Below are 20,940 nucleotides of genomic sequence, written 5' to 3'. Positions count from 1 at the left end.
GACCATCATATAAGGAAGTTTAACACACGAAAGAAGGAAGGAAGGAAGGAAGGAAGGAAGGAAGGAAGGGAGGGAGGGAGGGAGGGAGGGAGGAAGGAAGGAAGGAAGGAAGGAAGGAAAGAAAGAAAGAAAGAAAGAAAGAAAGAAAGAAAGAAAGAAAGAAAGAAAGAAAGAACACTGACACAACAACACTATTGAATAAAAGTCCACATTCAAGTGTCCTCAATTGTCCCAATAGTGTCCTTCAACTATTTTTTAAAATCCAGCATCAAACCAAGAATCAAGCATTGCATTTATTCACCAAGTCTCTTTTGTCTCCAATAATCTAGAATACATCCTTAGTCTTTTTTTTTTTTCAATCTTTTACAACTTCAACATTTTTGAGTCCAGGCCAGTAGTTTCTACAGATTGCCCCCTCAGTTAGGACTTCTCTGCTTCTTCCTATATTAGACTGAAGTTAAATATTTTTAACCCAAATATTACATAGATAATACTATCTCCCACTCTCTCTTGAACCCATTTGAATCAAGCTCTATACCCACTGCTGACCAATACTGCTCACTAAAAGTCACCAATAGGGAATGTCCTATTACTAAATCCAAAGGTCAATTCTTAAGTGTTCATCTTACATAACCTGTCAGCAGCTTTTGGCATACTTTCTTCTTGTGGCTTTGGAAACACCACTCTTTTCTGGTTTTCCTCCAACCTTACTGGCTGCTCCTTTCCAGTTTTCTTTACTGATGGATTATTCTCACTCCCTGACCAGTAAATATTCAAGTGTCCCAGGGCTCAGTCCTTCTATCTGTTCTTCCTAGACTCACTCACTCACCATGTCAGTGCTGCTCAAACTAGCTGTGGTGAAGGACCAGGTGAAAATTTTAATCCATCGCAAACCACTATAAAATGCAATAGATATGAAATAACAAAAATGATCAAATGCTTGAAGGTTACAACAATATCACTTGCTTATTCTAAATTTTTGTAGTTAATTCACAGCAAATTGGTAACAGTTCTATCACCATCCACCAGTCAGCTGACCACATTTGAGTAGCATTTAAGGAGTTTATCATCCAATCTCATAACTTTGAATATCTTTTATATGTTGTCAATCTGCAAATATGTATCTCCAAATTAGATTTCATACCTTGATCCCCCAGTTCATATATACAATTGTCTTATCAACACCCTTTCTTGGATGCCAATCAAGCACCAAAGTCCTGATTCTTTCAACTCCCACTTCTGCTCCTCCCAAGAACAGTAAAAGAAAACACCCCTGCTCCTCTCACATATTCCCCATCTTGCTCAGTAAATGGCAACCATATTCATCTAGCTATGCAGCCCTAAAATCTTGTAGTCACCACCAATTCTTCTTTCATATACTAAAATTAACTATCAACAAATATTGTCAGTTTCAAAACACATCCAGAACCTAACCGTTTCTTACTACCTCAGCTGCTGCCACCCTGTCTAAGCTACCATGATGTTGACTGATTTTTCTAACTTCATGTACTTCCCTGCTTTCTCACTTCCCTGCTTCTCTAACTTCATGTACTTTCCTACTTTCTCACTCCCATTCTCCCCACACTCTGAGTATGAAGTGACTTCATTAACACCTAAGAAAACTATTCAGTAGGGAAAGAAAAGTTGGAAATGGAGCTGGTACAACAGCTATCCACATTCTGAGGAATGAAATCAAATCCTTACCTTACACCACATATAAAAATTAATAATGACTCAAAGACCAAAAGTAAGAGCTAAAACCATAAAACTTTTTTTTAATGTTTTTATTTATTTTTGAGGGGGTTGCCCAGAGAGGGGAGGACAGAGGATCTGAAGTGGGCTCTGTGCTGACAGCAGTAAGCCCGATGCGGGGCTCAAACTCACAAACCACTAGATCATGACCTGAGCTGAATGTGGACACTCAACAGGCTCAGCCACCCCAGAGCCCCTAAAACCATAAAACTCTTAAAAGGAAATAGAGGTAAATCATCACAACATTGTTCCGTTTTCTTAGATTCTGTATTTGCCTATTTGGCCTTTTTTTTTTTTTTTTTCAAGTAACCTCTACACCCAATGTGGGGCTTGAAGTCAACATTGAGATCAAGAGTTGCATGCTCAACTGAGCCAGCCAGGCACCCCCCATTTGGCATTTATTAATCATAGAGCCAAACTAACAGCCAAACTTGTTTATATCTCCCCTGCAATCCAGTTTTTGTGAATACGCAAAAATCCTCTTACAAACCTTCTGACCAAACCTGAGTCCATACTCCCAAGCCAATTTATCACACTCACACATCAAGCCAATATTTCCCCTGCCCTGTATCACTCAGGGCCAAGTACCAGATCACTAAAAATCACCCCTACAGTCCAGAACCCACCACTGTTATTCAAAATAGCCAGTCATAAGGGGGCTACCCTGCCTGCCCTTGCCTTATCTGTAGAAACCCCATAAAAGCTCTGGTTTAGGCTTTTCCCTTGCTCCTTTCTGTCTCCTAACCAAATCTGGTGCTTTCTTCATGTGGCCTGCATGGCCTGCCATGCTCCTTTCTCCTGGAGAAACTGTAAGTAGTAAGTTCTTCTTTCAATAGCATTACTCTCTCTCTGTGTCATTACTTAGTTACCTTTATGTATTAAGGCCCAGGAAAAAATCAGACCTTGAATTAGTCAATGGTTTATTAGATAATGATAACAAAAGTACAACCAAATAAAAAGCAAATAAACTGGACTTCATCAAAATTACATATTTCAGTGCATCAGAGGTCACTATCAAGAAAGTAAAACAACTGAGCCTAGGTAGCCCAGTCAGTTAAGCGTCTGACTCCTGATATTGGCTCAGGTCATGATCTTGCGGTCATGAGATTGAGCCCATGTCAGGCTCCACACTAAGTGTGGAGTATGCTTAAGTCTTTTTCTCCCTTTGCCCCTCTTCCCTGCTTGCACTCTCTCTCTCTCTCAAAATAAATAAACTTAAAAATAGGAATAAGTTCAACTAAGGAGGTAAAAGACCTGTACACTGAAAAAGAAAACTACAAAACATTTCTGAAAGAAATTAAAGAAAACATAAATAAATGGAAAAATATCCTATGTTCACACACTGGAAGACAATATTGGTCAATCTGATAATATTACCCAAGTTGATCTATAGATTCAATACAATCCCTATCAAAATCCTAATGATGTTTTTGCAGAAATAGAGAAACTCTTCTGTCATTCTCATGGAATCACAAGCAGCCCTAAATAATCAAGACAATCTTGAAGAACAAAGTTAGTTCTTTGATACCACACTTCCTGATTCAAAACTTACTACAAATCTATAGAAATCAAAAGTGTGGTACTAGTATAAGTATAGACATTTAGACCAATGGAATAGAGAACCCCAAAATAAATGCTCGTATATATGGTCAAATGTACAAAATATATTTACTCCAATGGAGTAAAGAGAGTCTTTTTAACATATCATTCTGGGAAAACTAGATACTCATATGCAAAAGAATGAAGTTAGATACTTACCTTATACCATAAACAAAAAGTAACTCAAAATAGATCTAAGACCTAAACATAAGAGCTAGAACTATAAAATTCTTAGAAGAAAATACCTGGAGGAAATCTTTAGGACACTAGATCTGGCAATGATTTCTTGGATATGACACCAAAAGCACAGACAACAACAACAACAAAAATAAATCAATTCATTTCATGAAAATTAACATCTTTTATGTGTGCATCAAGGACACTATCAAGGGAGTGGAAAATGCAACCCAAAGCATGGGAGAAAATATATGCGAATCATGTATCTGGTAAAAGTTTAATATCCAGAACATATAAAGAATTCCAACAACTAAGCACTCAGAATAAATCACCCAATTCAAAAATGGGCAAAGAAATTTATTTCTCCAAAGAAGGTTTACAAATGACCAATGAGCACGTGAAAAGATGCTCAATATCACTAGTAATTACGAAAATGCAAAGTAAAACCACAATGAAATACCACTTCACACTCATTAAGATGATTATTATTTTAAAAATGGAAAATAACAAGTGTTGGCTAGGATGTGGAGAAATTGGAACCCTCATGTATTGCTGGTTGGAATGTAAAATGATGCAGCTGCTGTGGAAAGCAGTATGGTAGTTCCTCAGAAAGTTAAACAGAGAATTACCATATGATCCAGAATTTCCCCTTCCTTTTTTTTTTTTTTTTTAAGTTTATTTATTTATTTTGAGAGACAGAGACAGCAAGAGTGAGGAAGCAGAGAGAGAGAATTCCAAGCAGGCTCCACACTCACAAAACTCTGAGATCATGACCTGAGCCAGAACCAAGAGTGCAACACTTAACCGACTGAGCCACCCAGGCACCCCCAGAAAACTCCCTTTCTTGGTATCTACCTGAAATAGAAGTGAAAGCAGAGCCTCAAACAAATACCTGTACACCCACGTTCACAGCATTATTTGCAATAGCCAAACAGTGGAAGCAACCTAAATGTTCAGCAACAGATAATGGATAAAGAAAATGTGATACATACATACTATGCAATATTATTTAGCCTTGAAAAGGAACAAAGTACTGACACAAACTCAAACATGGATGACTTTAAAAAATTATGCTAAGTGAAAGAAGCCAGACATAAGAGGCCACATATTATATAATTCCACTTACATGGAATGCTCAGAATAGGAAAATCTATTAAGATAGAAAGTAGATTAGTGGTTACCAGGGACTAGGGGGAATGCAGAATGAGGAATGAATGCTAGCAAGTAGGGGTTTTTCTTTTGGGGTGATAAAGATGTCTGAATTAAAATAGTGGTAATTCCTGTAAAACCTTGTGAATACACTAAAAACCAGTGAACTGTATACTCTTAAATGGTGATTATATGGCATGTGGATTATACCCCAGTAAAGCAAATTTCCATTTTAAAAAAGAAAAAACAAAAACCTAGGGCAGATCACATCTTTCTCTGATTAAAATTATCCACCCTCTTTCTGTCCCAATCAGCTGAAAATACAAAATCTTTTCTGTAGCCTACAAGTACTACAAAATCCAGCCTCTGCCTCATATTCTCTATGCCCCACCACCATCATCAGTCCCAATACCACTGTTCACTAACCAACAGCCACCTTGGCCTCTTGCTGTCCTCCAACATGGCAAGCATGTTCCCACCTCAGAACCTTGGCACATGTGTATCCTCTACATGGACTACTCTTGCCCAAGACACATCAGCATCACTCATTCTATACTCTTTCTGTTCTCTGCTCAAATGTCACCTTAATGAGAATATTCCTAGACAACACAATTTAAAATTTCAATCCCTGCTCCAGGGATTGAAGTAGAAACTTTGCTTAAACCCTACTTTATCTCCAGTATCTAGAATAGTGCCTGCACATAGTAAGAACTTAATAAATATGATGGATGGATGAATTTAAACAAATGAACAAATGAATAGAGGCAAAAAAAAAAAAAAATATATATATATATATATACACTAACTTGTTTTACAAGGAAACACTTAGTCAAGGGCATTGGCAAGACTCAAGCCCAGGTTGGCCTCTCAAACCCAAGCTCTTCATTTCTAAGCTATACTTCTACTTCCCAATGTAGAGACACTGGAGGGATTACTTGTTAGATGGAAGAGTATTTTGTAGAATGCCAAGATATCACATATATCTAAAAATCCATTTTTTAGTTCCTATTCATTTTAATGCAATGGTCATATTACACAAAAAAAGCATAATGAGTCATAGCCTCCAAAATTACTGAATTTCATTTATTCTATATTGCTCAGCTACTTTCAAAATTACGCTTATTGAATGAACGTGACTCTCTCTCAAAAGGCAAGACACCAGACTAGATGCAACCTCCAAATCTCTCTGTACCTATAAAGTATACTATAGAGAAAATGCCAAAGGAAATGAGGCTTTATACCTCCAATGGGCATACAGTAGCATCTGCTCTTGCAAGAGCCATTATGGAACAGAGACAAACAGGGATATAAATACAACAGTTCCTTCTCCTTCTAACCAAACCAAGACTCATAAGATAATTATAATAACTTTTTTTAATGTTTACTTATTTATTTTGAGAGAGAGGGAGAGGCCAAGGGACAGAGAGAGGGAAAAAGAGAATCCCAAGCAGGCGCTACACTGTCAGCACAGAGCCCAATGCAGGGTTCAATCTCACCAACCGTGAGATCATGACCTGAGCCAAAAATCAAGAGTTGAACACTTAATTGACTGAGCCACCCAGGTGCCCAATAACTTTTTAAAAAGTAATCTCCACACCCAACGTGGGGCTCAAATTCACAACCCCAAGATCAAGAGTTGCATGCTCTACCAATTGAGTCAGTCAGGCATCCCAAGACAATTATAGTAATTTTTAAAACTTCCAGATTCAGCTACAAGGACAAGAAATAATGGGACAAATGCCTAAGTCACTTGTTTTATTAACATCAGTTTCTCCACACTTACTACAAACTTTTAAGTATTCATTAAACTTACTCAAACATCTTATGTTTTGTGGTTTTTACCTTCCTGGCTTCTCTACTGCAAATGCTAAGCCATCCTTTGCTTCCTACTGCATACTTCCTACAAAGACTTAACCAGCTCTGTGCAAAAGAGGTACCATGGAGCTTCAATTATTTGGGGAGATAACGAAGCACAGAGATGAGGAGAGCCAACTGCCTCATTTTATAAGTGAGACAATTCAGGCTCAGAAATCATAGTTCCTGTGGAAACCACACATAACTTATTAGTGGCAAAGCATAGATTAGTATCCAGGATTTCTGGCTTCCTTCCAGAATGAAACTTTTCTACTCCTCCAATACTAAAGATAAAAAAACTATTGTTTGCATTAAGGTACCTCTGACTTACTTAAAAATAAATCCTCAAAATAGAAGGATGTAGGGGTGCCTGGGTGGCTCAGTCGGTTAAGTGCCAACTTTGGCTCAGGTCATGATCTCACAGTTTGTGAGTTCAAGCCCCGCATCAGGCTCTGTGCTGACAGCTCAGAGCCTATAGCCTGCTTCAGATTCTGTGTCTCCTCTCTCTCTGCTCCTTCCCCACTTGTGCTCTCTCTCTGTCTCTCAAAAATAAATAAACATTAAAATTTTTTTAAAAAAATAGAAGGATGTAGCTAATTGAATCTTATAGCCTCAAAACTTAGATCAGTGCCCAACACAGAGTAGGTATTAGTGTGCATTTACTGCATGGTCAATTGTTTAAATGTGAGTTACTTTATTAAAAAGTATTTCTGATTCTTTTTAATGTTTATTCTTGAGAGAGGGAGAGACAGAGCGTGAGCTGGGTAGGGGCAGAGAGAGAGAGAGACAGAATCTGAAGCAGGTTCCAGACTCTGAGCTGTCAGCACAGAGCCCAATGCGGGGCTCAAACTCACGAGCTGTGAGATCATGACCTAAGCCAAAATTCGACCCTCAACCAACTGAGCCACCCAGGCACCCCAAAAGTATTTCTGATTCTGGTCAATTAAATATTTTAAGGCAGTTATAATAAGCCTAACTTGAGATACCACTAAAATGACCAAGATATTCCTTGAATTTAAAACTAAAATGACCCAAAATTCCTCCAATTTCAAATAAAAAACATTTTCCCAGGATACCCTTCCTTCTCCTCTTTGTCCTCCTCAGCAAACTCCATTCATTGGAGGCATACACTCCTAGAAGCTACCTGCCTCAGGCCCTGATTCATTTCACCTAATCTTTAGCAAAGAGCAAATCACAGAGAACTTACAAATAAGAGGAATCAAAAGAAAAAATGCCAGAAATAGTAGAATAGTGACCAAGTACAGGGTTGGCTCAGTCTGTAGAGCATGCGACTCTTGATCTCAGGTTGTGAGTTCAAGCCCCACATTGGGTGTAGAGATTACTTAAAAGTAAAATCTTAAAAAAAAAAAAAAAAAAAAGGACGAGTGACAAAGTACAAATATTTGCTGAACATGATGTTGAAAAGCCACTCCTTTTTAGTTATGTTATACTTACTCGGTAGATCACTCCATTAAGAGCCCTGATAGCACCATTCCTCAGTTTTTAGAAGACTCTGGATACTTGAAAGCGTGGAATTGAGATTCCATTTAGGTAGAACTAAATTTAAATAAAGGAATGTGGCTCTTAAATAATAAAAGTGTATCCAAATTTATAATTTTTATTTTTTTAATGTTTATTTATTTTTGAGAGAGCACAAGTGGGGGAAGGGTATAGAGAGGGGGACAGAGGATCTGAAGCGGGCTCCGTGCTGACAGCAGTGAGCTCAATGTGGGGCTCAAACTCACAAACCGTGAGATCATAACCCAAGCGAAAGTCAGACACTCAACCAAGTCACCCAGGTGCCCCAAAGTGTATCCAAATTTAACCCAATAGATTTACAGGAATTCTAAAGCTGGGGTGCCTGGGTGGCTCAGTTGGTTAAGTGTTTGACTTGGTTTTGGCTCAGGTCATGATCTCATGATTTGTGGATTCGAGCCCCACATCTGCTGTCAGTGCAGAGCCTGCTTGGGATTCTCTGTATCCTCCTCTCTCTGACTCTCTCTCTCTCTCTCTCTCTCTCTCTCTCTCTCTCTCTCAAAATAAATGAGTAACCTTTAAAAAAAAAAAAGAAGAATTCTAACACTAATACACCTTAGAAAATTGTAAGATGGGGCACCTGGGTGGCACAGTCGGTTAAGCGTCCGACTTCAGCCAGGTCACGATCTCGTGGTCCGTGAGTTCGAACCCCGCGTCAGGCTCTGGGCTGATGGCTCGGAGCCTGGAGCCTGTTTCCGATTCTGTGTCTCCCTCTCTCTCTGCCCCTCCCCCGTTCATGCTCTGTCTCTCTCTGTCCCAAAAATAAATAAAAACGTTGAAGAAAATTGTAAGAAATGGAGCACCTGGGTGGCGCAGTCAGTTAAGCTCTTGACTTTGGCTCGAGTCATGGTCTCACAATTCATGAGCTCAAGCCCCACATTGGGCTCCACACTGGCAGCGCAGAGTGTGCTTCAGATTTTCTCTCTCCCTCTCTCTCTCTGGCCCTTCCCAGCTCATTCTCACTCTCTCTCTCAAAATAAACATTTTTTAAAAAGAGAATATTGTAAGAAATGAAGCACTACCACATGTATTAAATGATCCTTCCAATAACTATAAGAAAAGAGAAAAACAAAGGTCATGACCTTCATTTTATGGATAAGACAACTAAGGTTTAGGAAATAAAGTGATTTGTCTACATTTACAAAGCTGATTAAGTGACAAAGCTAAGACCAAAGTGTAAGGGTTTCCTACTCCTAAGTTGAGATTCTTCTTGTCAAATCACAGTGAGCTTTCATAAAGCAGACAAAGGGGCTTTATAAACAAAAATCTCACAGGACAACTAATTACTAAGGCATTTTTATACAACTAAATCCTAAAATGACAGTAACAGAAAGAATTACATTGTGTTTCATACATTTACAAAAAATGCATAAGATGTATAAAGTACACTTAATAAATAAATATGAATACTGTTGTGTCCTTCTCCTTATATGTTCTATATGGAAAAGTTTCAAGGCCACTATTTAATCATAGCACTATTTCCTAAGAGTTTCCCAAATCTTAGCAAAATCATGGTGGGTGGGGATTGCAGGTACATAAGAATACAGCTTTCCTGGGCCCCAATATGGAGATTCTGATTCAAATAAGTTCAGAATCTGTTCGGAACTTTAACAAGCTTTCTAGCAAACTGGTGCAGCCACTCTGGAGAACAGTATGGAGGTTCCTCAAAAAGTTAAAAATAGAACCACCCTATAATCCAGCAATTGCACTACCAGATATTTACCCAAAGGATACAGATTTGAAGGGGTACTTGCACCCCAATGTTTATAGCAGCATTATCAACAACTGCCAAACTATGGAGAGAGCCCAAATGTCCATCAATAGATAAATGCATAAAGAAGATGTGATATATGGGATGCCTGGGTGGCTCAGTCACTTAAGCATCGGACTCTAGATTTCAGCTCAGGTCATAATCTCATGGTTCGTGAGTTTGAGCCCCACATCAGGCCCTGCACTGACACACAGAGCTTGCTTGGGATTCTCGCTCTCTCTGCCTCTCCTCCCCTCAAAATAAATAAATAAACATTAAAAAAATAAAAAGAAGATGGGGGCACCTGGGTGGCTCAGTCAGTTAAGCATTTGAGTCTTGGTTTTAGATCAGGTCATGATCTCACAGTTAATGGGTTCCAGCCCCACATCAGGGTCTACACTGACAGCACAGGGTCTGCTTGAGATTCTCTCTCCCTCTCTCTCTCTACCCCTCCTTTGTTCGTGTGCTCTCTCTCTCTCAAAATAAACTCCAAAACAAAAAGATATAATATATACACATACAATGGAGTATTACTCTGCCATCAAAAATAAAATCTTGCCATTTGCAACAACGTGGATGGAGCTAGAGTGTATTATGCTAAGCGAAACAAGTCAGAGAAAGACAAATACCACATGATTTTACTCCTATGAGGAATTTAAGAAGCAAAACAGATAAACATATGGGAAGGGGGAATAAAGAGAGGGAAACAAGCCATGAGAAACTCTTTAGAAATAGAGAACTGAGGGTTGATGGAGGGATGTGGGTGGGGAATGGGTTAGATGAGTGATGGGTATTAAGGAGGGCACTTGTTATAATGAGCACTGGGTATTGTATGTAAGTGATGAATCACTGAATTCTACTCCTAAAACCAATATTGCACAGTATGTTAACTAGAATTTAAATAAATACTTGCGGTGGGGGGAAGAATTTTAAGAAGTATTCTAGATGATTCTGACTAGCCAGATTTGCAGTACTGCCCCAATAGAATTCTCAGAGAAAAAGCAAGCCAAGAATATACAAAGCAATTAAGGTCCAGGGACAAAGATTTTCACCAATTTCCCTGGTCCTAAAGCCAGAATAGAACAAACAGGTGAAAGAAAACCTTATTCCTACCCTGAATCCAAACTTAGCTGCTGCCCTTACCCCCAACTGTCAAAAAAGTTGGCCTCTCCCTAGTCCCATGTTATGAGACAGATATAGATGCTAAGAGTTTCAACCTGAATGTTCTCGAAAAGCTTGAGTCTGTTAAAAACAACAACAAAATGATAAATCCCAAAGCACAAGTATAAAACTGTGATGGGTACTTAAGTAGCAGCTTTTTCCCAAATACTAGGCAAAAACTGAGACAGAGGAGAGGATTTGGGGTGAGAAGGGATGGGGGGAAAGGGGAGGTTCTGACCTAGCAAGAAAAGTTAGTTGGCCCCCAGCTTCCCTGACAGAGAAGAGTCCACAAGGAAAACACACACACACACACACACACACACACACACACACACACACACACACGAGTGAGATTCCTCCAAATAATACTTAGAATAGTCCCCAGAAAGGATTCCTAAGCAGGTGTTCATAATCATAATAATCATCAACTTACAAGCTGCCTCTTCTTGGAAGGCTCAACTCCTTCTGAAAAACAAAGCACAAACACAAGTTAGAAATAAGGACACCTCTAAGTCCTACAGGTCTGCATTAAATGTCCTACAGCATTATCTTAATAATGGCAAAAACTAAATATTTCCAAATGATAATTTCTTCCCTTATCTTCTAAATTCAGTGACTAGGGGCGCCTGGGTGGCGCAGTCGGTTAAGCGTCCGACTTCAGCCAGGTCACGATCTTGCAGTCTGTGAGTTCTAGCCCCGCGTCGGGCTCTGGGCTGATGGCTCAGAGCCTGGGCCTGCTTCCGATTCTGTGTCTCCCTCTCTCCCTGCCCCTCCCCCGTTCATGCTCTGTCTCTCTCTGTACCAAAAATAAATAAAAAACGTTGAAAAAAATTTAAAAAAAAAAAAAATAAATAAATTCAGTGACTAGTCTTCTAAATAAAGACTAGTCAGGTTAACTACCACCTCTTTATTTTTCCTTCCCAAAGTAACATCTCACAGAGTACTTGTAGCATTTTCCCCACTAGATGGAACCATCTCACCAGTGGAGATTATTCCAGATATTCACTGGGCCAGCCATTAACTGTCGATGAATTGGAAAGGATTCACCTATCATTAAGAGTCAGAGATATGAAGGAATGATATGGAATTTTTCTTTAATTAAGAAACATTTTAGATAAAAAAGTACAAAAAATTATATAACAAAGAGATGACTATACTCACCACTGGCTTGAGAACAGTTGGGTCCCTGTGACTTGCTTTCAAAATTTATTAGGTCTCACTCCCCTAAGTCCCCACTTAACTATTCTGAATATTTTATCTTTGCCATATGTCTTTATATTTTCTTACATATATATTCATAAATAATCAGTATTGTTTTATATGTTTTTAAATTATATATTTAAAAATCTGCTGACTTGAACATCATAACTGGGAGATTCACCCATGTGGATATTTTTCACTTTCACACATTACTTCACTCTATAAATTTATTTTGTCACTTATTTATAATATTTATTTATCCATTCTTCAGGAAACAAAATTAATTTTCTTTGCATGTTTTTCTTCTCCATCAGAACAATGCTCCTATAAATAGCCTGTCCTTGTTTCCTCATGCACATTATGAAAAGTTTCTTGAAGTATATAGATGTGGAACTGCTAAGTCATAAAGTACCAAAACTTACTACCAAAAATGATTATACCAATTTATCCTCCCCCTCTAACAATTCCCAGACCTATCTCCCAAATTCCTGACACTTCTAATCAGTTGCCTACTCAACACCTCAAATCCAACATGTCCCAAACTGAGCTCATTTTTTCCACAAAAACTGATTCCAAACCACAGCCTTTCCCCATCTTAGATGATGGTATTTCTATTCTTCTGGTTGTTTAAGCCCAAACCCTAACCATCTGGACTCCTGTTTTTCACATACACATCACATCCATCAGGAATTCTTAATAGCTCTAGCTTTAAAATATATATCCAGAATACAACGAGTTTTCAGATATATCTCCACAGACATACAAACTTAGAATCTCTTAAAAACCTTGGATTTAGTCCTGTTTTAGATATTGGAATGGGGGGTGGGTATTAAAGTAAACAGCATAGGGGCACCTGGGTGGCTCAGTCAGTTAAACATCCGACTTCAGCTCAGGTCATGATCTGACAGTTTGTGGGTTCAAGTCCCGCATCAGGCTCTGTGCTGACAGCTTAACAGCCTGAAGCCTGCTTTGGATTCTGTGTCTCCCTCTCTCTCTGCCCCTCCCCTACTTGCGCTCTGTCTCTCTCTGTCTCTCAAAAATAAATAAAAATGTTAAAAAAATAAGATAAACAGCATATACTTGTTATATTATGTAACAATATAGAACACTCTCAAAAAAGACCGGGCAGCAACAAAACATACTAAATACATTAAAATTTCTGCAACAAAATATATGACAGCTATGATAAGTGTGTGAAAACTTCATCTAAAGAGTCTCAGTTCAATTTTGTCACCTGAAGAGTTAAAGTCAGGAAAAAACCTCTAGGTTTCTGCTATTGCCAATCTAAGCTACTATGGTTTCTCCCTGGCCTTTCAATCATCTCCTAACTGGTACTCCATTCCTGCTTCTACCCTTACTCTATAGTCTATTTTCAATGTAGGGTAGGGTATTTTCAATGTAGGGTAGTTAGGTCAGGGCACCTGGGTGGCTCAGTTGGTTAAGCATCTGACTCTTTTATTTTTTTTTTTTTTCTGAGAGAGAGAGCAAGAGCGAGCAAGTGAGTGAGGGGCAGAGACAGAAGGAAAGAGAATCCTACAAGAAGCAGAGAGAGGAGGGAGAGAAAATCCCTTGCAGGCTCCACACTGTCAGTTGTCAGTTCAGAGCCCAAAGTCGGGCTTGAGGTCACCGGAAGATGGGCTCAAATTTACCTGATGCAGGGCTCAAATTCATGAACCCTGGGATCATGACCTGAACCAAAGTGGGATGCTTAACTGACTGAGCCACCCAGGTGTCCCAGCATCTGACTTTTGATTTCGGTTCAGGTCATGATCTCACGGTTCGTGAGATGGAGACCCCACCTCAGTCTCTGCTGACATGGAGCCTGCTTGGGATCCTCTCTCTCCCTGCCCCTCCCCTGCTTACACTCTCGCACTGTCCCTCAAAACAAATAAATAAACTTAAATACATATATACATACATACATACATACATGTCAGGCCATAACACTCCTGCTCAAAACCCTCAAATGGCTCCCCAATTTACTCAAGAGTAAAAATCAAAATCCACATAAGACCTATAAGTGACCCGCCACCCCTCCCCAGTATCTCTGTCCCTTACACTTTGATCCAGACATACAGAACTCTATTATCCATTAAATACATCAGGCATTCCTCTACCTTAAGGTCTTACTCTAAACCACACATTCTGCCTATAATGCTCCTCTTTCCCCCAAATATTTCTTTGACTAATTCCCTAACAGCCTTCAAAAATCTTGGTTCAAGTTTACCTGAGTATGAAACCTACTACCCTGATAGCCCTACATAGTATTACCACTTACTTTACACCCCATCACCCTCTTACTCTGCTATAACTTTTTAATTTATCACCAATACACTTTCAATACATTTATCACTCCTAACATGCTATGTAATTTACTTATTATGTTTATTGCTTATTTTTCTATCCTCCCCCGACTAGAATCTAAGCTTCATGAAAGTAAGGATCCTAGTATGTTTTATTTACTAATGCATCTCAATGACTTAGTACAGTAATTGGCATATAGCAGATGCTCAAAAAATAATTGTTGAACACATACTCTCCAATACTTGGTGTTTTTAGACTTTTTAGTTTTACTAATTTAATGGCTGTGATGATAGTATGGTTTTTAATTTTTTAATTTTTTTAAAACCTACAATCTTGAGATCAAGAGTCACATGTTCCACTGACTCAGCCAGCCAGGCAACCCTGATCATAATATGGTTTTAACTGGCATTTCCTATAATTATGGGTAAAATTAAGCAATGTTTTATATGTTTATCAACCACTAGGGTTACCTCAACTGTGAGCTAGCTATTTATACCCTGGCCCATTTTTCTATTAGGTTTTCTGTCTTTTTTCTTACTGAATTATAGGATATATTCTGGATAGTAATTATTTGTAAGTTAAATTCATTGTAAATGTTTTCTCAGTCTTATTTTTTTACTTCTATTTTTAATGGAGTCACCAAAAGATTTAATTTTTATGTAATCAAGTTTATCAATCTTTCCTTATCTTTTTTTGTATGCAAGAACTGCATCTCTGACAAAAGACACGTGAATATATTTACTTAGAATTTTCTTCTAAAAGATTTATAGGTTTGCTTTTCACATGAAGTTTGTTAATATACCTGGAACTTATTTTTATATATGAAAGAAGATAGAAATCCTATTACATTTTTTTCTAAACATATGACTGATTATCTCAGGTCATTTGTTAAATGATGTTGCAATGTCAGTTTTGTCATATACTAAGTTTTCATAAATGCAGGACTGTCTTTCTTGACTATATTCTGTTCCACTGTACTATCAGCCTCTGTGCCATACCATACTGTTTAATTGGTATAGCTTGACAATAAATTTTAATACTTGTAAGGCAAGTCCACTCACATTGTTATTATTCTTAAAAGTTATGGGAGGTAATCTTGGGGCTTTGTTCTTCCATATAAATTTTAGAGTCAACTTGTAGATAAAAACTTTGACACTGCACTCAACTGAGACTTGATCTGGGGAAAACGGATATACAATACAGACAACTACTATATAAGAACATAGTATACCTATCTATTTATCTCCTTTTTTTTAATGTTATTTATTTTGAGAGAGAGCGAGTGAGTAGGAGATGGGCAGAGAGAGAGAAGGAGACAGAGAATCCCAAGCAGGCTCTGTGCTGTCAGTACAGAACGTGACATGAGACTCAATTCACAAACCATGAGATCATGACCTAAGCCAAAATCAAGAGTTGGACGCTTAATTGACTAAGCCACCCAGGAGCCCCTATTTAGGTTTCCTTTAATATGTTTTAATAAAGTTTGATAATTTGTCAAGTAAGGATTATACAAATATTTTTGTTAGATTTATTTCTAAGTACCTTATATTTTCTTGTTGCCATTACAGCCTATTTTTTAAAAATCTCATTTACTAGGGTTCTTGGGTGGCTCAGTTGGTTAAATGTCTGACTCTTGATCTCAGCTCAGGTCATGATCTCACAGTTCACGAGATCGAGCCCCACATCAGGATCTGCACTGACAGTGCTAAGCCTGCTTGGGATTCTCTCTCTCTCTCTCTCTCTCTCTCTCTCTCTCTCTCTCGCCCTCCCCTATCCACACTTTCTCTCCCTCTCTCCAAAATAAACTTAAAAAAAATCATCTCATTTACCAAGAGTTGTATTTCATCACACTAGTAACACCATTTTCCTCCAGGTATGGTATGAAAATTTTCAAACATAGAAAACAGAAAAATTTAAAGACCTGTACATCAAACATTCATATACCTACAACCCAGATTGTTAATATTTTGCAGTACAGGCATGCCTTGTTTTATGGCACCTTGCTTTCTTGCTCTTCATAGATATTGCTTTTTCCTTTTTTTTTTTTTCCCCAACAAATTGAAGGTTTGTGGCAATCCTGCATCAAGCAAGTATATGAGCACCACTTTTCCAACAGCATTTGTTTACTTCATGAGTTTCTCTCACACTTTGGTAATTCTCACAAAATTCCAAACTTTTACGTTGTTATTATATTTGCTATGGTGATCTGTGATCAGCGATCTTTGAAGTTACTATTGTAATTGTTTTGGATACCACAAACCTTCCCCATAGAAGATGGCAAACTTAACTGATAAATGTTATGTGTGTTCCAACTGCTCCCCTGACTGGCTGTTCCCCTCAGCTCTCTTTCTCTCCTCCAGCCTCCCTACAATATTGAAATTAGGCCAGTTAATAACCCCACAATGGCCTCTATGTGTTCAAATGAAAGAAAGAGCTACACTTCTCTTGCTTTAAATCAAAAGGTAGAAATGATTAAAGTTAGTGAGGATGGCATTTCACAAGTCAAAATAGGCCAAAGACTGGCCTCCTGCACCAAACAGCCAAGTTGTGAATGCAAAGAAAAAAAAGACTTGAAGGAAACTTAAAATGCCAATCCAGTGAACACATGAATGCTAAAAGAGCAGAACAGCCTTATTGCTGATATGAAAAAAGTTTGAGTGGTCTGGATAGAAGATCCAAATTTTATTTCCAGTTTTCCATCATGGATTAGATTTGCCTGCTCCAGAACTTCTTATGAAAGGAACAAGTATGGGGGTGCCTGGGTGGCTCAGTCAGTTGAGTGTCCGACTTCAGCTCAGGTCACGATCTCATGGTTTGTGAGTTTGAGCCCCATATTGCAGAGCCCACTTTGGAACCTTTGTCTCCCTCTCTTTCTGCCCCTCCCCCTACTTACATGTGCACACACTCACATGCTTTCTCTCTCAAAAAATATAGGTAAACATTAAAAAAAAAAAAGTATGAATCTTTTTATATAAAACTTCTTTCACTCAGCATGTGGATGAATTTAGAAATAAAGCCACATGTTGCATATAACAGTAACAATATCCAATCATATGAATATACCACAGTTTATTTATCTTTTCTCCTACTACTGGACATTTGGGTTATTTCCAGTTTTGAGCTATTAACATTCCTGTACAAGTCTTTTAATAGGTCTATGTTTCATCTGTCTTGGGTAAATACCTTAACAGAAGAATAGAAATGCTGGGTTATAGGATAGGTGTATATTTAGTCGTATAAGAAACTACCAGATCTCTTTCTGAAGTGATTGTAACAAGTTACACTCCCATTAACAATGTAGGAGAATTTTAATTGCTCCACCTTCTAGCTAATATAGTAATAATAATAACTAATAATACAAGAATAGCTCTACATTTACCCCAAGAATTCTAATTGCTTCACATTCATGCCAATATATGCTATCATTTTAAATTTTAGCAGTTCTAGTAACTGTGCAGTCATATCCTACTGTTTTAATTTGCATTTTCAAGATGACTAATGATGTTGAGCATCTATCTTTTCATGTGCTTATTAGCCATCAGTACATATTCTTTTATGAAGTATCTAAAATATTTTGCCCCTTTTATAATTGAGCTATCTTTTCATTACTGAGTTGTAAAGAATTCTTCATATATTCTAGACACAAGTCCTTTATTAGTTGTTTGATGAATATTTTCCCCCAGTCTGTGGCTTGCCTAACTGAAGTCATTAGTGGTATCTTTGGATGAGCACAAAGTTTTTAATTTTGATGGTCAATATTTTTTTGTGGTTAATGCTTTCAGTATCTTGCCAATGAAAACTTTGCCTATGCCAAGAAGACAAATATATTTTCCTATATTTTATATCTAGATGCTTTATGGTTTTTAGCCTGTATGTTTAGGTCTATGGTCCATTTTGGTTTTTTTTAAATTTTTTTTCAATGTTTATTTATTTTTGGGACAGAGAGAGACAGAGCATGAACGGGGGAGGGGCAGAGAGAGAGGGAGACACAGAGTTGGAAACAGTCTCCAGGCTCTGAGCCATCAGCCCAGAGCCTGATGCGGGGCTCGAACTCACAGACCGCAAGATCGTGACCTGGCTGAAGTCGGACGCTTAACCGACTGCGCCACCCAGGCGCCCCTCTATGGTCCATTTTGAATTAATTTGGGGGTATTATACAAGACAGGGTTATGGTTCATTCTTTTCCCATATAGATATCCACTTATTCCAGCACCATTTATTAAAAACTCCATCTTTTCCCCAATAGATTGCTTTGGCACCTTTGATGACAATCAAATTAAAATAGAATGGGCTATTTGGGGGCTCTCTACTGTACTCTACTGATCTATTTTTTTCATCCTATGCCAGCTATACTTTCTTGATTCTGCAGCTTTGTATTAAGTATCGAAGTCAGATCATGTACAGTCCTTTAACTTTGTTCTTCAAGAATGCTTTGGATATTCTAAACTGCTTGCATTTCCATAAAAATGTTAGAATAAAATTAATTTGTACAAAAATGTCTGCTGTGATTACAGTCCAATTTGGAAGAACTGAGATCTTAATATTGAGTCTTCCAGGGCGCCTGGGTGGCTCAGTGGGTTAAGCGTCCAACTTCAGCTCAGGTCATGATCTCACAGTTCATGGGTTTGAGCCCCACATCAGGCTCTGTGCTGACAGCTCAGAGCCTGGAGCCTGCCTCGGATTCCGTGTCTCCTTCTCTCTCTGCCCTTCCCCTGCTCCCTCACTCTTGTTCTCTCTCTCTCTCAAAAATAAACATTAAAAAAAATTATAAAAAATTTTAAAAAATATTGAGTCTTCCAACCCATGAACATAAAATTTCTCCACTTACTTACATCTACTTTAATTATTCTAAGCAATGTTTTGTACTTTTCAGCAAAAAGGTCTTCTTTTTCTAAACTTATTCCTAAGTCGATATGTTGAGGCTATTGCAAATAAAATTTTTATTTCATTTTCTAATTGCTTGCTTCTAGTATAGGAACGCAATCAATTTTTATATATTTACTGTTGTATTCTACAACTTTGCTAAATTCATTATTAGTTGTAACTACTGTTTTGTAGATTCCTTAGGATTTCTCTGTATAAACAATCATGTTCTCTATGAATAAGAGAGTTTTACTTCTTTCCGCTTTTTTTTTTTTAATGTTTATTTTTGAGAGAGAGACAGAGTGCAAGCAGGGGAGGGGCAGAGAGAGAGGGAGACACAGAATCTGAAGCAGGCTCCAGGCTCCAAGCTGTCAGCACAGAGCCCAACACGGAGCTCAGACTCACTGACTGCAAGATCATGACCTGAGCCAAAGTCAGACACTTAACCAAATGAGGCACCCAAGGCACCCCTCATTCCACTTGATATAACTGTCTGTGGTAGATATCCTTGCCATGTTCCTCATCTGATCAAAGGGGGAAGGAGTTCAATATTTTACCACTAAATATAAAGTTAACTGTAGGTTTCTCATAGATAATTTTTATCAAATTGATGAAGTCTCCTTCTACTCCTAATTTGTTTAAAGTTTTTATCATGAATGAGTATTGATTTTGTCAACATATACTGAAATGACCACAGGGTTTTTCTCCTCTATTCTTTTTTTTTTTTAAATTTTTTTCAACGTTTATTTTTGGGACAGAGAGAGACAGAGCATGAACGGGGGAGGGGCAGAGAGAGAGGGAGACACAGAATCGGAAGCAGGCTCCAGGCTCTGAGCCATCAGCCCAGAGCCCGACGTGGGGCTCGAACTCACGGACCGCGAGATCGTGACCTGGCTGAAGTCGGACGCTTAACCGACTGCGCCACCCAGGCGCCCCTCTCCTCTATTCTTTTAATGTGATGAATTACAGTGACTGATTTTCTAATGCAGACATTCCTCCTCAACTTACTATAGGGTTATGTCCCAATAAATCCATCATAAGTTGAAAATGTTATAAGCCAAAATTGCACTTAATACATCTAACCTGCTGAACATCACAGCTCAGCCTACCTTAAATGTACTCAGAACACTTATATTAGCCTACCGGTGGGCAAAATCATCTAACATAAAGTCTATTTCATAATCAAGTGTTGCCGATCTCATGTAATATATTAAATACTGTACTGAAAGTGAATGGTTGTATGAGTACAGAATGGCTGTAGGTGTATCAGTGGCATGGTTGACTGGGAGCTGTGGCTCGCTGTTGTTGCCCAGCATCACAGGAGAGTCTCGTACTACATTATTACTAGCCCAGGAAAGTAACAAAATTCAACATATAGTTTCTACCAAATGTTCATCATTTTCACACCATCATAAAGTGGAAAACTTGAAGCCAAACCAGAAGTTGGGGACTGTCTATAGTGGACTGTCCATTTCTAGGTATAACCCAACTTTGTTAGATTATCTTTGCTAATATTTTTTTAACGATTTTTGCACCTATGTTCATAAGGGATAATGGTCTCCAGATTTTATTATAATGCTTTTGTCAGATTTTGG

At 38.2% G+C, this 20,940-nt stretch overlaps 1 protein-coding gene across 9 annotated transcripts in view; it reads right to left on the bottom strand.

Moving 5' to 3' along the window:
- MAST2 (microtubule associated serine/threonine kinase 2) overlaps positions 1-20,940 on the bottom strand; it is a 225,701-nt gene that overhangs the window by 126,017 nt on the left and 78,744 nt on the right. For all 9 annotated transcript variants that reach the window (XM_043574848.1, XM_043574854.1, XM_043574845.1 and 6 more), the window contains exon 4: positions 11,412-11,443. In XM_043574848.1, coding sequence (XP_043430783.1) covers positions 11,412-11,443 — 32 coding nt within the window. The remainder of the gene's footprint in view (positions 1-11,411; positions 11,444-20,940) is intronic.

This window comes from Prionailurus bengalensis, chromosome C1 (genome assembly GCF_016509475.1).
Source record: "Prionailurus bengalensis isolate Pbe53 chromosome C1, Fcat_Pben_1.1_paternal_pri, whole genome shotgun sequence".
NCBI classification, from domain to species: Eukaryota; Metazoa; Chordata; class Mammalia; order Carnivora; family Felidae; genus Prionailurus; species Prionailurus bengalensis.
Note: the sequence above shows the minus strand (reverse complement) of the source record. Positions and strands in the feature narration are given on the sequence as shown.